General features: G+C 42.0%; 1 protein-coding gene across 2 annotated transcripts in view; it reads right to left on the bottom strand.

Moving 5' to 3' along the window:
* The window catches only part of TSHZ2 (teashirt zinc finger homeobox 2), a 222,885-nt gene extending 207,009 nt beyond the window's left edge, over positions 1-15,876 (bottom strand). For both annotated transcript variants that reach the window (XM_049817127.1, XM_049817126.1), the window contains exon 1: positions 15,762-15,876. In XM_049817127.1, coding sequence (XP_049673084.1) covers positions 15,762-15,801 — 40 coding nt within the window. In that variant the 5' untranslated portion in view covers positions 15,802-15,876. The remainder of the gene's footprint in view (positions 1-15,761) is intronic.
* Positions 15,877-18,424: the final 2,548 nt, after the last annotated feature.

The following is an 18,424-nucleotide window of genomic DNA, read 5'->3' as shown; positions in this document are numbered from 1 at the left end:
CTTAGCACGGACCTCAGGCCTCTGCTTTTGAAAAACTGCTCACTTATGTCTTACAACGCATTTTTGCCTAATTGGCAGAGAAAGAAGTAATTAAATTTAACAGAAACCAGGGCTTCCAAATGAAGATATAATTTTTGAAGCCAGAATTTCTATTACTTCTTATTACCTTTACCTATGTTTTATATGGCAAAGGGTCACAGAACAGATGCAGCTGCTAAACTGGGTGGCTTAGTAAATGAAGTCAGCTTCTGCAGAGAAAAGCAGAAGTTAGAGGACATGAGTGAATTCACTTTAGAAGCCAAATGAAGTTTTGAGTCACTGATGACTCAGGTAAAACTCCAATTTAATACAACACCTCTAAAATATAACCTCTTCTAGATAAGGCAACAATAATCAACAGCCAAATATACTCAGAAGAGAAAGGGGAAATTCTGAGTAAGAGTACAAAAATGAATCATTATACTGATAATATTTTTGTTATTATTTTTGCAGATGAATCTGAAAGCTCTTAGGACTCAATTGACTTACCACAGCCAATAAAGACAAAAAGCAAAATCAGGGCAGATACTTTCTGCCTAGACTCCATGGTGATGGGCACATTAGAAATGAGGTAGATTAGATAGATGAACTAGACAGACACATCTAACTGTCCTCCAGTGCACTCATTTGTTTGACAGCCTGGAAAATGGCAACATTCCTGGGATTAAATGAAAATAGAAAATTGCATTTTCACTGTAAAGTATACACAGAACTTTGCTATGTCAGTTTCTCTTTGTTAAAATAAACCAGGGCCCAACCAAGTCCTCCCAGAGTGACCCAAAGCACAATAAGATAAATGAAACAGTAACCAAGACGCAAACAACTGAAAGCCCTTACGTTGCTACCTTTTTACCCAGGATATTAGTGGAGTGATATGACCCACACACACTTTGATACATGAATTTCTCCTGAGCTCAACACCGCCAAAAATTCTAAATCTTGCATTGCTGTCATGATATCATATTTCTTTTCTTCATGACTTCCAGCCACTTTACCTTTATGGGCTGGTCAAACAATTTTTGTTCTGTGGTGCCTTTTCTCTCCACTTTGTTCTTCAAGAAAGTAAAAGTAAACAAATATCTTGGATATAAAAAAATAAAGAACAACAATAACTAGAGTGATTCTTCCCAGAGATTTCTGGTCCAGGTTGTGGACGTATTAGTGTGGCTTTTGCTTCAGCTCACAGAAAAAACCATGCATACGCAATGACACACGGTTAGCACTTATGTTCACATTCAACAGCTCCATATTTTTTTCCTAGCACCAGGATGTGCACGCAAGTACAGAGCTAGATTTGGCAGTATGCAATTTGGCAATCTCTGAGCCGGATCCTGCTCTTGCCCACTCCAGCTTTGACAGAAGTGCCGGCTGCAGCCCGGGGAGCTGTGCGACATCCCGGTGGTGTCAGGGAGAACAGAATCCAGCTCCTTGTGACAGTTTTCCCCACACAACATCACAATCAGCCAAACACATTTGTAATCTACTGCAGCTGGTGTTTCTATAATTGATAGAGATATAAAAGCCCTTTTTGCTAAAGTTGTACTTTTGTATTTTTTTTTTTTTCTTGGGGGAGTTGTGAGAAAGCAGCTACAAAAAGCAAGCTTTAAATCTCAGATAATGTAGCTCCCTTTAGAATCCCAAGCTTAAAGCAAGTAGTTACGAGTTTTAGCAATGCAAAAAACCGGAGCTAAAAACAAACATTTATTTTACTTGACGTAGCAAAACAGTGGATTAAAAAGTTAAATCAATGCGCCGTCTGAATGGTTCCTGCTGTAGCTGCAATTTCAAATGAAATAAGAATGTTATAAAAACTCGCGCATATTAGGCACATTTGGAAATCTCTCCTTGTAACTGTTCTTTAAGTGTTCTGTCTATGAGCACTAACAGGTCACTGCACAGGAAATGCAAAAATATGTTACATTTTAATCAGGGCATATAAAACACTGTCTAGAATGTTACATTGCCCTTGGGAATCTGTAGTAAGTAGGGGAACTTTTACAAAGTCCAGGTCACTCTCCCCATTACATCACTGTAAAAAAAAAATTATTAGGCTAAATTATATAGATGTCATGTATTAGAACTTTTCCAGTTGCAGGATGATGGCTAAGAGATGCTTATTTCCTTGGAGAAACTCATAATCACTCCCTTGTTCCCCTGTACATACTTTGTTTATTGAAAATAGTGCATTTTAACTGAATCAAAATGTTTCCAAACAATTATAATGAAAGAGGACAAATATAAAAATGAGACTGTTCATATACTCACTCTAACAACAAATTTCAGCACTTTAGCCCAACACACACACACAAAAATTGAAAACCTGCCTGGCTATACCTCATAGGTGATAAAAAATGAAAGAAGGGACTTTAGCAGAGATGTTTGGGAATGATTAAGGTAAAATGTCCCTAATCCAAACAAGTGGAAAGCCAGATGTTGATGGCGTCATAACATCCTTCTGTGTGTCCGCCCCCCCCCCCCGCAAATATTTCTTCAAATGATTTACCTCTGTTTAACCCAAATCACCAGTTTATAAGATCTCTAATAAGTTCACAGAAACAGAAAAAGAGTAATGCAAGGGTGACTTTTCTAGATTAACATTCTCAGGATTTTAGTTATTTAATGTACAAATTTTGGAGGTGACAAAACTGTACAATATCCTGAAGGCAACCTGCTCCGCTCTTACTGATCCTGGTTCAAGTTTTGTCACCAACTTCCAGATAGAAGGATTCGATTTCTATGACAAAATCTCCCACGGGGCAGCAAACAAAATAAAATAAAATCCCTTTCCCCAAGTAAAACCAAAGTCAGAGTTGCAAGGGCCCAGCGCCTGCTGAAGTAAATGGCAGTTACACAGTGACACAGGGATCAGCCCTTTGCAATTTGCATGTTGCGGCATGAGAAGAGATCTCAGACTAACAGCCCTTTTTATCTAAACAGATATCTGTGGTTGAAACTCCTGGCATTATTCTTTGTACTTTCTCCAGCTGCTTGCTTTTGTACAACAGCTACTTAACTGCCAGCTTTGTTCCGGCCTACCTGTGGCACCACGCTCCCCCAGGCCTCGTGCCACCCCAGCCTGCTGACCAGGCACCTCCCGCAGCTCCACAGACCGATACCTCCCTATATATATTATTATTGTACATTCTATATGGTTTCCACAAACCTCTCAGTGTGCTGCCTCCACTCTTCAATACGTCCGTTTAATTCTCGCCAGTCAAGGTGTGGCCCCGAGCCTCGCTGCCCGCATCTCCTCCAGACTCCTAGCAGCAATCCGGGTTTCCCTCGATTCGATGGCGTTTCGCGGCCTGGCGACAGCTCCTGAATTGCCTGCACCATACCTCGGGGACGGGACATTGCCACTGCCATTCAACAGCTCTCGCAAATTTGAAGTGAATTTCTCTACTTTTTCCACACAGAAGAAGGTCCCCTGGGGCTGAGCGCCCAGCTCAGGAGGGCCAGGCCAGGCCCTGCCGCAGCCTGGAGGCTCCTCACGCCCCCAGCTCCCGCCACAAGCCCTGCACCGGCCCTACAGATGGCACCTTTTCTCACAGCTGCCTGCGACGAAGCCAGGGCCCCGCCAGGCTTTTGAAAAAGCAAGCTGAGGAAAGCTAGGAACCGCACATGTGGAAGAACCAGACTTATTTCCACCCGGGTCTTAATCGAGACAGAAACTGTTGGATGCATTCCCTGCAAGAGCTAATGCTGAATATCATGCTCTACAGTAACTGGGCAACACAGTCAAGTACACATTTTTACCACCATTTTCTACAGATACGTGACAATTTTATGCCCTCTGCTCCCGTCCTTACCCCTGCTTGTCCATGCTTTGCTTCCTAAATTTCCCTCCTTCCCATCTCAGGGCCCGGGCTCCAGCTAAACGCACAATACAGACCATTTCCTCATTCTGCTTTGACTGCTCAGACCCATCGCTGTCCCTGCAGCAGGGAAAGCAATTGTCCTACTTATCCCCAGCTAAAACGTATTTTAAGGGAATGTAATTGAAAAAGAGAAACCAAGAACAGAGCATGCGTGGTGGAGATGGCATGTCGGAGAATGCTGTGTCACCTTCTAAAAATTCTTTGGCAACAGCAACTTTTAGACTTCATAAGTCAGACAAATTTGGGTGGATTTTCTCAGGGAAAACAGAAGATATCTCTGAAAAATGTTCACGTCACTGCCAGAAAGCACAGTGGTCCCACAGCTTTGAAATAAACCCTGATGTATGTCTTTTAATATTTTGCCAAATAACATCCTACCCTAAGTTACAGGGAGAACTTTTTAAGAAAAGAAACATCGATTTTGATAATAGAAATGGTTGCTCTGAGCAGCTCAGAACCGGAAGCATTAGAACCAGTGGAAATCAGACCTCTCGACAGAAAACCCCAATCTGGACTACAGGAACTGTTGCGCCCATAACGTAGATGTTATTGTTGCTGTGCCTAGGGCTATGCAGTACTCCAGCATCCATACAACACTGCTCTCAAGGCCTCCAGTGGTTTTCTGTTCTTTTCAAGATCTTCCCTGGGTTTTTTGCCCTTTTTGTTATCACATAGCTGAACTTCTGCCTCATTAAGGGGCTGCCAGGCGGGTGAAGGTGCTGAGCACTGGGCAGCAATGTTGGCTACTTGTTCTGCCCCATCCACAGCATGTTGCCTCTCCAGTTCAAACAATCCATCAGGCTAGAGGGATCATCAGACAAAAACTACAAAATATATCTGTAATTGTGAACACAAAAAAGGTTGATAACATGCTCTGTGTTATTTGAGCTGTTTTTTCTCACGCACAAGTAAAACAATAACTGGCTAAGGCTACAAAACCCAGGTCTGAGTCCCTGGTTCAGTCAGAGGGGCCCTTGGCCGTAAATTTCAGCACAGACTTAAAAATTGATAGAAACTCCTTTTTAATCATCAAGTATTCAGCTGCTCATTACTGATATATGCTTTAATGACGTGCCTTTAAATTTTGGTCTAGTTTTAAAAATACAATTTCCTCAAATTCAATACAAAATCCAGGGCTGTAAAATGGGGCCCCGTAATTTTGTTCAAGTGCTTTTTCAGTTATAAGGTACATTTGAAATACAAAATTTAAGGAGTTTGCTATGTCAGGTGACGTTTTGTTAGCTTTTGACAAGAGAAAATATTTAATAACCTCTTTTTTTTCCTGCTCTGAATATTAGTTTAATTGTCACAAATAATTAAACGCTTATGAGTAAAAGACATCTTCAGACATTTTGACAATACATATTAAGAGACGCTTTAAGGGAAATCTGCACAGATCGGCTTTTATTTGTTATGCTAAACGATGATGCATCCTGATTGCATTTGTTCCTTATTTGTGTGTGCAACAGGAGACGTACTGTGAATGATCTGTAAGGAATAAAATGACAGCATTTGACAGGCTAGGAAATGTCTGGGCAAGGATACAGGATAAGGAACCCTAAAAGGGCATTGTTTATGGAGGGGCAATGGGATGGAGACACTCCCTTCAATCTAAGGCAATGAAAGGCACAAACAACTAAATTACAGTTAATAACAGTAAGAAATAAACATAAATTATGTATACAAGGCTCAAGCTCAAGGACTTTGGACCACTAAAAATACATATTATTATATCAATTATCAAAGAGAGACAAATTCCCATCCTGGGAATTTGCATACGAACTCTAATAACCTACTATTCAGAAATAGAGGCAAGCATTAATTTCCACATGAAAAGGAGCCATGGGAGAGTTTCCCAAGTCCCCAGCTCCAGAGAAGAAAGCCCTACCTGGTGATTCAGCACCGAACGATCTGGCCTCTGTTTGAGAGGGTAGCAGGTGGTCTCCCAGGTATGGCAGATTAGCCCTATATTACCTAAGATTTATTCTGAGTTCCTGTCAATATAATGGCTGAAACGACCATTCCTGAAAGGTAATATGGTGTGAAAATAAACATAAACAATCCTTAATGAATCCATAGGCTATTACTTGCATCATATTTCTTCTATAGGCAATACATACATCTCCACTTTAGAAAAACAACACTGCCCTTGATCGAGGCTTAACAATTTCAGTTTACACAAGAGAGGGAACTGAGGCAGGTCCATGGGAACTGCTTCGTGCTAAAAGCTTTTGAAAATTCAGGTCTCTCTTTAGATGTCCATGTTAGGATTTAGGCCCTTAACATTAGAAGCTGACTTACAGAAATCAGAGCCTCAAACTCTGTTACCAGAGACTTCCAACTACCTCTGGCAGTCTGGGTGGAGAAAAAATGTGTATGTCCTGTTTAGTTGCAATTAGACCAGGTTTTTCATATTTCTCAGGGCAATGCATTATACACTGTCAGAAGTACAAAGCTAGATCCCAGGTCTGACAAAGAAATGTAGAACAGTATATGGGGAGAAAAGTAACCACAACCAAATTCTCTGGTCCTGAAATTTACCACTGACCAAAAATGCATCTGAAGGATAATTTAGGGAAGGTAAAAGACTTAAATTTTTCTTGCCCAGTAAAGCTCCCTTGGCTTGTTCACAGAGTTAACAGAGCTCTGCTTTCTCTAACCGTGAGTCCTCCCACTTTTGGGAGCTCCTGGAGATGAGCAAAGTGCCGCCTCCTCCACCATGGGGAGTTGCACGGAAGGGATGAAACTGCCTTTCCAGCTCCTCTCCCCAGCCGATTCCCCAGTGCCCCAGCTGGGCTGCTCCCTCTTCTCACCCCAGCAGCAGACATGTGGATACCTTGAGCCTCCAGCCCGGCTTTCTCTCCTGGAAGTGTGCTGACGATAGAAGTGTGATCTAGTACCTAGAGCAGGGAATTGGGAGCAAATGCTGTTTGACCTTGAGCAAATCAGCTAATACCTCCTGGCTTCAATTTGCCTTTCTGTAAAATGGGGAAAAAAATATTTTACTTCACTGGGCTTATTCTGAGGAGTACATAGCATTAGTAAGAAATCCTTGGAAGAAAGGTGCTAAGTGTGAAGAAATATTACTCCACTTCCTAACAAAGCACACATATACAAGCAGGAATCATGCAGCTAATCAAAAGCACTAGAAAGCTTTTAATTTTTTATCATTTAGTGCTACAGATGATCAATATAACTACTTAGCTTCTTTCTCCTTTCACATGTTAATTTAATGCTACTTGTACTGTGCTTATAAATGTTATGATGTGGCTGAAAAACACATAGAAAAATTAATTTTGGTAGACCACTATACCAGCTAGCATAAGGTTTTGTTTCTTCGATACAAAACTGTACATCATGAAAAGATCCAGCTCTTTTCTGTAAAGTCCACTCATGCTGCAGGAAGTAAATGAGTTCTTCCTATACGTACAAAGAAAATTGCAGGCCTTACAAATTGTGGTGGTGATTCCCAGTGTAATTCACAGAAAATTATTTATTTATGGAAAATTCAGAGTAAAATCCTTCTCTAAAAAAAAATAAAAAATTACTTCTGTCCAAGTGGAGGGTGAGTGACAGAAGTAGGCTTGTTGTCTGTACATACCAAACTGACCAATACGCAGATTTTCATTCCAATCTCCTCTAAGCAGAGTTTCACTGGAAAAAAATCTTTGCTATCAAACTATTTCAGAGAATTTAATTATTTTCATTAAAAACAAGAACTGCGTGCTGCTCCTTTTTTCAATAGAAATTCTGCACTGATTCCACATAAACAGACCAAATATCACTTCAGCAAAGCTGCTTTGGGAATATGTAACATCATTTTTTAAGTTATGAAAGCAATATTGAATGAGATTTACTACACTTTAAGATAAGTGGGTCTTAATTTTATATGAACAGAGAGACTTAAAAAGCAACCAGAAAGAGTTCTGATTATATTGTGCTGGAATATTAGGCCTTGTGCAAAATTGCCCCTTTTCTCTTTTACATGCATAAAAACAAGCACAACCGGCTTTTCAATTAAATGAGTCTTTTGAGAGAGATGCAGGAAGAGCCAGAAAGCTCCTTAAAACTTTATTGCTTTTTATCTTTGTCAGGTAGGGATGTGTATTAAAAATGACCTGTTCTTTCCAGTACACAGTCCTTCGTGCAAGTTTTTTCTTTCTGTTTGACCTATCAATTTTAAGGGTTTCCCAAAATGGGAATGGAAGGGTTGATGTGGATTAGTTTTCCCCATATACTCAGTAGTTTTGCTCTCCTATAGCTATCTAGATCTAAGAATGTTTCCCATAGACTCTTTAGCATCGTGAGTAACTTAAATGAGCCTTAGTATCATTAGATGATAGCAGTCTGCAAAACACGGGGAGAAAAGACACAGAAAGGAATGATATAGCTATAACAGATACAAGCCATGGAGATGAAAGAAAGAAGTCAGCATCTCATTTGCATTAATACAATAAAAATACAGCATTAATGTTGCCAGTTGTAAATTCTTTTTCAATAAAGTTAAGCCTGATTATATCTGAAAAAAAGGTAGACTGTGCATTCCTCATTGGTCTTGCAAGTGTTTAGACTTTAAAGAACAGTTACTGGCTATTAACTTTCTAGATTTAATTGCCACTAAAAACAATCTCCATGAAACTTCAGCTGAAAGCCACTCCTCAAGAACCGATGGTCTGATGTCTCAAAACTGCTTTGTTTTTAGCAATACAAATCCACAGCTACTATTCATGTAACTCCACTCCATCGTTATGTTATGTATTTTGTTTACTGGTATTATGTGTGTGTACATATATATAATTATATATGCAGGCACATACACCAGTTCATCACCAGAATCAGTCAAAAGCAATATTGCCAACCTTGTTTATTCAAAAATCATGAAGCATAACCTCAAAAATCATGAGACTACCTGAAAATGATGAGATGTTAAAAACAGTCACTTTGACAATCATGGCATTTTTCTTCTGGCATAAGAAGTTTCAGGCTGCATGTTTTCAAGCTCCTTAGTTCTCTATAGCAAGGAGTTTAAAAGAAATTTTCCCTTTAAAATGCATATTGGTACTTGCATTATCACCAGACTCCAGGAGCTGGAGGTTTAAAGAAAATAAACACTAACAAAGGACCTTCAGTGGACACAACTCCTAACATCATGGGAATTTTAACATTTGGGAAAATATTGGTGGAATAATCAAAAACTGCTTTAAACAACTGAGCTTTCCAGTTTCTGTCAATAAGAACAGTGCATCCCTCTCCCAGGCAGGTGCTTGTCTCTCCTTTTTGCAGGTATGTATGTGGGCATACCTGAAAAGGATCTGTTTCCAATACATTTAGGACTGTTTGTTCTATTTAATTGTGGAATTTTACCAATACTTGGGGCCATCGGGCGCCACACGTTATAAACTATGTATTCTTCACAATCGAATCCTGTCATTTGGAAGCTATTGTTGTGACTTTGTTTTTCCTAGGGCAAAGGGGGAAAACATTTCTTTTAGGGAAACAAAGATTCTCTTCATTTTTCTAAAAGAAACACTTAATGCAACACTTAGATCATAAGACCCGTTTTTCCACTTCTTTTTGCCTGAAAAATCTCACAAGGTAATGGATGAAAAGCCAGCAACAGTTAAAGAGGGATGTGTAAATCTAATGGGAAACAGTGTGCTTCTATGATGCGTTTCTCCTTGAAACCTTAAAAAATACACGGTTTGCTGTCAAGGTATTTCTGAGTTGCAGAAACCGTTACTGTAACATGGTAAAAATGTCTCGGTGCCAAGATCCAATAGTCTCAAATGAGAGGTCACCTTAATGAGAAAGAACAGATTTTAGTCCCTACAACTATATGGAACTTTTAGGCTTCCGATTTGCAGAACCGTCTTCATGCATTTACTTGAGAGCTGCTGCTCGTGTGCACAACGTTAACACTGCACGTTAAAAAAGGATTCTTTAAAAGACCGTATCATCTACTGGTACCAAGAAACAGTGTTTGATAATTAACATAGAGAATGGAAACATGTTTGAGAAGTGAAGTTAGCCAAGCAAGCAAAATATCTCAGTCATACCGACTTTAGAAAAGAAGAGCATGCAACCATTAGTAACACAAGTTACAAGCAGAACTCTCCCTAGATTTAAAGCTTAATGGTAGAATCTGGTCCCTCTTCAGAGGCAAAACGTTACTAAAGAAACATGTATATTTAATTTTGTACCTAAACAGCCCAGTCTTAACATAGACAGGCTTTACACAGGCCAGTTACCCACTGAAGCAAAGTGCTGAGTAAGAGCTGCAGAACTGGACCCACTCTCATGTAAATTATTGTAATTAAATAGGTAATGAAAAATCACTGCTCTTGCATGAATGAAATGTAAGACTTCAGCTGAGAGTGTAATGTGTTTCCAATTGACTCCTGTATCAGATTCGGAGACAGATGAAAATGTCTCTCTGCTTGCATGAGCACGCTTTAGAGGTAAAACTTCACAAATATTTCCATTTTGCAGAGGAGAGGGAAAAACAAAGGCCTATTTTAGCAGCAAAGTCAGTAGAATCCCCCTTTTTTAAGGCATAATATGTTACACACATGTCTCAACCCGAGACGCATTAAATACAATTTGAATAATTTTACTTTGCATTTGCTAATAATACGTCATCCAGTAGAAGAACCAGGCCTTAGTCTCCCCTACACTAGCTGACATGATATTTTTTTTACATTTGAGCTCTTAAGATCTGCACAATAGCTTAACACAATAAGTGTTTAGCCTCTGGTTCCAACTGTAATTGATAGAGTACAGTTCCATTCCCTCCGCTGCTGCTAAGTTGGGAATTGCAGCCACAGCAACTGACAGCTTTTTTTTTCCGTGAGTCTGGAGTTGCTCTCTGGGAGTGATGTCCTCATCGGGATGGGAAGTAAAATGACGGGAGAAAGGCTCACCCTGGCTCTGTGCTACAGAGAAACTCCAGGGACCTCTTCTAGGGGAAACAGTTACTTGAGGTGGGTGCTACTAATGAGAGCAAAAATCAGGAGGAGAAAGCTCCGAGAGGAAATACCAAAATCCTGCCGTTTTGAAGAAATTGGGCTTTTCAATTAGAGAGCACAGAAGAGGGAAAGCATTTATGCAAAAGAATTCCTGACAATGAACATGTTTTAAAAAGTGCTATAAAACTGTGTCATTTACTGATGGAAACATCTTTTATTTCGCAGTCACAGGGGCTGAACTCTTGGTGAGTCCCACTCTTTATATAGTGATAATAGACTGTGCTTTGATATGTGAGAGTAAAATTGAAATGAGGAAACAGTAACTAAAATGAACATGATTTCAAATTGTCCCATTCAGGCCTGAGTTTTGACATGGGAAAAAATTACATCGCAGCTTTGGGCTTAGTAGCCGATTCCAGAATTTAACGCAGATGGCGACTAATTTTGGTGCCTTTTTTAGTTGCAAAAGTACCTATTTTGGAATATATTTAATTAACCAGGATTTAAAGGCTCCTCTTGTTTGTGAACACCTTGGCTTTTTTGTCATCTGTCAGCATTGTGATGTGCACAGCAACTGAAAGGTTCTGAGGCATGAGCTATTTAGGTGGTTTTGATGTGCACTTGCTTTTCTGGAGGATGTTTAAACAAAGCAGTGCTGCCATTTCTACAGTTTCATTCAGTACTGCTTGCTGGGAACCTGCTTCTATTGCCCCTGTAATAAAGGGTACATATAATACTCGAAAAGCCACAACGCTCTTGGTTATTAATACACGTATATATCGCTTCCTTTCATCACAGAAATAGACATATCGGACCTAGCTGGTCATTTACTCTGCTCTCTGCAGAAGCAGGATTTCACTTTCTAAATATGTTTCTGTTTTAAATAGCCTTTTACTACTAAGGTGCAAGCTGCAGCTTTAAAGTACTGACTGCTAGCCATCTTCTGTTTGCTGCTCTGTGAGGACTCTTCCAAAAACAAAACTGTGTTATTGTACAGCTCCAATAAACAAAATAAATGTGACTGATATCTGCTTCTGCTGTACTTTTCCCGTGCTTTGGTTCTTAGATAGCCTACACGAGCTGAGAGAGAAAGACAAGAAGAAACACAAAATTGCAGCCGGAAAAGGCGTTAAGTCCACATTCCTCTTTGCAGGCTTTAAAAAAGCAAACTAGCAATTCATGATCACAAAATAAAATATGTACATTTAAACAAGCTGCAGGGGAAAGGAGAGTTTAATCCAGTGAAATTGTGTTTGAAAGCTATTTCATACCCCTAGGAATAAAATCTGAATAGCAATTCTGCTTTGCTCCCACCCTTTTTCCACCCTTCTGTTAATATATTACCATTTGTTATGGAATCGTTACAAGACTTCTACCCCAGAGGTGGCTGCATTTCATTGAAGGATGAAGTACTTTCTGGGCCTGAGTCTCTTCTTACTCGCAGGAGCAGACAGTACTCATTGCAACTGCACTGATGCTGCTAGTAAAGCTATTTTTGCTTTGCACCTGAGCAAGAGAAGAATTAGGCCCACAGTTTGTAAAGCCCTTTGTGATTTCATTTGGGTGAGACCTACGACACAAATGGGTTGTTTATTGTCAACAGAAGTATGATACTAAAGCAGGCGCTGATTTAAAGAACTGTAACTATCTGCTTCAAGAATTATGGCAATGGAAATGACGATCTCAAAAAGGAATGACGATTCAGAAAAGTTCAGCCCTGGAAAGATCAAAATGCATTTGACATAGTTTTGGTGTTGATGTGAAATAAAGTGTCTTTAAAACTGTAATTTGAGATCAAAAATCCCCATCATCAAACATAAATAGTGCCCCATTTATCCAATTACACTACCTTGCTTCATTACAATGGTCTGTAATATATTTCTTAGGAATACAAGGCTGAAAATTAATAATAGAAAAGGACAAAATTGCCATGTATATTTCTCCAGATAGATTTTCATCTAGCAGCAGGACTTCACTTCTGATTCACTCGCTGGTTCTCTCTAACCTTTACATTATTCATTAATCAAACTAGAAACCTGCTTTCAAAGTCAGTGCATGGTAGTAATTATTTACAGTTGTGCATAGTATTTAATTTTAAGCAATGACAAAAGCAGGCATGTCCAGAATCATAAGGCTTATCATTTTTCTTCCGTTGGAGGTGAACTATCTAAAGAAGCTAAAAGTTGCAAACTTCTCTTCAATATCTCTGCTGCCATCAAGACAAAATGCAGTGCAACTGATACCTTTGAACTCGTACAACTAAAAATAAATAAAAGTGAAAATTAAGTAATATATAATGTATTAACTCCTTTAAATAAAAGGAATAAGGGGCTTTGCTATCAGCCTTGATGAGCGATTCATTTCTTATTGCACAGTCTGCCTGCTGTCACTTTGAGGTATTTTTCACCATACAAAACAGAACCTCAGTACTATCCCTGAAAATGAAAGTCAGTTTTAAGAACTATATACAACAGGCACGTCTGCTCTTTGAACCCCCCCCCTACCCCCCACAAACACACAAATACAACTTCAAAGCAGGAGAACTATTGCAAATGTATAAACCTACTTCAAATCAGTTATGCTGGATGAAACTGGACTGCGTTTGCAGTATTTTGCTCACCTGAAACAACATTGATCTGAGGACAAATATAATCAACGAAATGTACCACTGAAGAACAATGCATATTTTATAGTAAGAATAAGGAAGGAGAGATGTAATTGTGGTCAGTGAAAATTCTCCCTCATCATTAAGATTCTCAAAAACACTCTAGCGTTCCGGACAAAAACATATCTTACTGTATTCTCAGCAGGGAAATCCCGGGAAACAACAGCATGGGCTCTGCTCGCAAAAATTTACTTACTCTGTCGCCTATGTTTCTAAAAAAGAACAGGGTGCTCCTTCTACAAAAAGATACTACACGCATTCCAAGTGAAAATTCTGCTTTGAAAACAACATAACATGAAGACTTATACTCCTGACAGAGAGAAAAAAAGGAGCAATTCTAGCACTGTCACTGTGATGATCAGCATCCATGAAAAAATAGCTATTTATCCTGCAAGTTGAAAACGTTAATGCCTTATTCAGATATAACCTCTTTGTGAATAAAACAATAACAGCAACTCATCAGAGAGTTCTTCCGAATACATGTATATATGCATTTCTAGCTTAACTGTTATTTATGGTGAAAGGGGATCTTTGCTTGCCAGGAATCATACGAGCAACCTGTGTAGGTACAGTCATTGGTCACGTCCCAAAAGACTCTGCCTGCATACCATTGTCCTACACCTACAGGAATACGGCAAAACACGTAAGTTTATAAAAGTTTTGCATGTCCCAGTTTCTCTGAAATAACATTTGCCTTTGAATGAATCCCAAGCACTACTTTTCAAAGTTTATTCAAGTATGCCACTAAACTTGCCCATACATTTTGTCCCACATATAATATGCTAGACCTAGAAAATATTCGGAAGGGGGAGGAAAAATTAGTAAACCATTTTTAAACTAAAAACATAAAATATTAGTTTTCTTTAGAGAACTAATGTGATGCAGGACACAAAGAAAAAAGAAGGGAAAAAACCCGCCTACATTAAAAGCCAAACAAGATAATAATTGTGCATGTCTGGCTAAGAGAATCTAGAGGGCAAGCCTTACGTCATTGGCACTCGGGTTACCATGGTGAGTGATTTATTGATATATATCAAGAATGAATAGATCAAAGGCAGCAAGATGACAGGTGATCAATCAAATGTCAAATCAAAGCTGGCAATCAACTGGAAAGCTGATTTTTCAGTGGGTGGGTCTGGCAGAAGAAAAATGAACTTCCATATTGCGCTTCCCAGAAACAAAACCCCACCACACTATTAAAAAAAAATAAAAAGCAATTAAGCAGCCTGAAAGAAAACTCTTTGAAAAGATTTACTCTACAGGCCCACTCATCTGTTTCTTCTTCTTGGCCCCCAGAAGAAAAAGAACACCCTACCAATGACAAAAACAAAACACTTCCAAAGTTGCAAACTATTTTCTTCTTTTTGAAAAAAAAATAAAAAATTGCAAAACCACTTGGCATGCGCAAATACATAAACTCGGCTACAAAACAAAAGAAGGATTTGATTTGAAAATGCGGATTGTCTTCTAACAGTCAGAACGTTTCATTTTATTTCCTGTTGCAATTTTCACCACTGATGATCAAAGGCTGAACTTCCCCACCGGGTTCATCAGCAGAGACAGTCCCTGTACTATTTCAGGCATACACAACGCGCACGCACACACACTCACACACACACACACACACACACACGCACCACCCGGCCAGCACTGCCACCAGAAACACGGCGAAATAAAAGATTAAACGCACCGACCCACTTCGCGAAACACACGGCTCAAAAAACAAAACAAAACAAAACAAAACAAAACAAAAAAACCACCGGGGGGGGGGAACCCGAAAGGGAAGGGGAAGGGGGGAAAAAAAAAAAAAAAAGAAAAAAAAAAGACCAAAGCGGGAAGCAAATGGGAGGCTGCTTTCGGTTCGGTAAGGGAAAGGGGCCGGGGGAGAAGAGGGGAGCCGGGTGGAAGAAAGTTGGGGGGAAAAGTTTAGGCAGGGCAGGACGGGAGCTCGGAGCAGGAGGCAGCGGGGACCGAGCGCGGTGGGAGCGGCGGGAGGGTGGAAGGGGACAGCCCATGTCAGAGTAAAGATCTTGGCAATAAGGAATGAAACTGGCTCCGCGGAGTTACGAAGGGAAAGGGAGGGGGAGGGGGGATAAATAAATAAAGATCCAGCCCGGAAAAGCAAGGGTGACCCTAAATAATAATAAAGATGGGGGGTAGGATTGGAAGGAGTGGAGAGACAGAGGCTGTGTTAAGTGGATGGCTTCTCCTTACCTGCAGCCCGTTTGGGTGCTTGCTGTTTCCTCCTTGGCATCGCTCTACTTTCTCCAATCTCACTTCTGTCCCCAGATCCGAGAGCCCTGAGACGCTCCTGAGTCGTGTTTCTCTGCCTCTGCCTCTCAGCTGCTTTCCCCAACACCCCCCTCAAGCCTCCCCTGCCCCCCTCCTTTCCACTTCACTGATAGGAACCTGTTTGGTTTTTATTTTATTTTAGAGATCTAGGTTTCTTTCTTTCTCTCTCTCTCTCTTTTTTTTTTTTTTTTTTTTTTTTTGGTTGGCTTTTTTTTTTTTTTTTTAACTGTTGCAACACTTGCTTTGCTTTGATTCAAACATCCAAGCTCAGGAGCAAATGAAAGGCGCCCACAGTGCCAGAGAATGGTAATAAATAAATAACAAAATAGATATGTATATATTAAAAAAAGGCAGCTCTGGAAAGACTGTGGGGCTGGCTGCTTCCTCCCTTTCCTCTCCTCTCCTCCTCCTCCTCGCAGAGCTGTATGGCGGAGCGGTGCCCGGGTGTGCGTGGTGTGTGTGTGTGTGTGCGCGCGTGTGTGTGTGTGCGTGTGCGTGTGTGTGTGCGTGTGCGCGGAGCGCTGCAGGTTCCGTGCTGTCAGATGCCAGGCGGTGAGTGATATGGGAGAGGACAGGGAGGCTTTGGATGGAAGGAAATCTGGGATCCACACACACGCACACGCACACGCACACACGCGCGCAGCCCCAACACGGGCGCGCGCGCGGGCACACACGCGCGCACACACACGCACACGCGCGCACACACACCACACACACCCCCCCCCCCCCACACACGCACACTCGCGCGCGCACACGCACACACACACACACACACACACACTCACACACACACACACAGGCAGGGCGAGGCGATGCCAGCGAACATCGATCCACGCTGAGCAAACCGAACATTAACAAACTCCTCCTCCGCCGCGACCCGATGACAGGATGAAATTTACTCCGCGCAGACGGGGGAGCAGTTTATTAAAGGGACAGGGGCGCGCCGCCACCGGGCCCACCGCCACCTGAGGGGGGGGCAGCGCGGCACCACCCGCCCGCACCCTCCTCCTCCCCCCTCCCTCGCGCCAACCACCCACGCGAGACCACCCCACGCACACCACCCCCACCCCCGGGGGGGGGGGGGGGGGGAGTTCGTCTCCCGAGGGAGGGCGCTGCGGGGAGCGGCCGGTTGAAGGGGCGGGGGGGGGGGGGGGGAAAGGCTGCGACGGGGCGGCCCCCGGGGGCGGCAGGCTCGTTCGCCCCGTCTCACCGGCGAAGGGCGTTTTCACTAGAAAAACGGGGATTTGAGGCAATTACCCCGGTGTGCGGCAGGGTTTTGCGGGGAGGCGCGGTGGCCGCTCCCGCCTGCACCGGTGCGAGCGGTGATTCCTCAGGGGGAAACCTGTCCGGGGCCGGGGGAACCGGGACCCCTCGGGTTCTGGGACCTTACTGCTCGCCCCTCACCGTTATCCCTGTGTCGGGAGCAGCAGGGGGAATCGGAGCGGTTGGACGGCGGCGGCGCAAAGTTTGGCGAAGTTCGGGGGAAAAGCCAAGGCTTCGTTCGAGGGAAAGCCAAGGCTTCGTTCGAGGCCCTTCTCCAGTAAGAAAGCACTGCACCGCCGGTGAGAGCGGGGTTACTATGTCGTGCTCAAGCACCCTCTGCTCCCCTAATTCCCCCGGCACCTGGATTTAGGGAGAACCAGGTATGTCCATCAGGCGCTTCTGCACCCTCACGGCAAGCCATATCCATGTCCCATCCGACCATGCGGAGTTTCTCGGAGAGCCCAACACACTGCCGGGCCACGAGGGGCAGGTGACACTGGAGCTTTGAGCGGTTTTGTTCCCCAAGACGCATGGATATAACTCCCCCTGCCCTGTTTATTCGTTTCAAGTTTTTTTTCCCACAGCTGCTGTAACACCTTGAGGGTTTAAAAGCGATTTGGGGCTGAAAGGATGGATTCATTTCTGTATGTTCCGCTATAATTTGTGTAAGACCTCTTAAAAGCGGATTTTGCAATACTCCGTAGCCTAAGCCCCAAGTTTGCCATGGAACTGAGTTCCTAGATACTATTTTTTTTTTTTCCTGTTTGGGCATTTGTATCCTTCTAATGAAACTATGGGTCTAATTGGAATAATTTGCATACCTCTGAAATCAATCTGTTAGATCGGGCTCTGTTACAAAGCACCAGCAAGAGCCGCTGTGTTATAGCCGGTGTCACTGGCGATCTGCAAACCGCAGTCCCGCAGCTCAGGCAGGGAAAGGGTTTCTGTGGGAAGACCCCTAAGTGACCTTTGTATTTAGCAGCCTAATACGAGATTGTGTTTATGAAAGTGCCCACCTAACTGATTTCACTTAAATTATTTGATAGCCTTCCCTGTACCAACTCTAACAATTTTTATAAGCAATTTGAAAGTATTTATTGGTGCAAGCAAATGCTTCGTTTGAAAGATAAAATAGGATAACACTACTATAAAATACTCATTTTTTCCCACTTCTGCCTAGCATAACTCACTCAGAAGTGAACAGCTCTGCTTGATCAGTTGGAATTGCACAGACCTCTTACACCTGTGTGCGGCACGTGTAAAATCCTGTTGGTGCACACCAGGGGATTTCTGCTTTGTCTCCAGTTCAGGCAGGTGTAAAC

Source organism: Accipiter gentilis, chromosome 14 (genome assembly GCF_929443795.1).
Source record: "Accipiter gentilis chromosome 14, bAccGen1.1, whole genome shotgun sequence".
Lineage (NCBI taxonomy): Eukaryota > Metazoa > Chordata > Aves > Accipitriformes > Accipitridae > Astur > Astur gentilis.
This window is presented reverse-complemented; position numbering and strand designations above follow the sequence as displayed.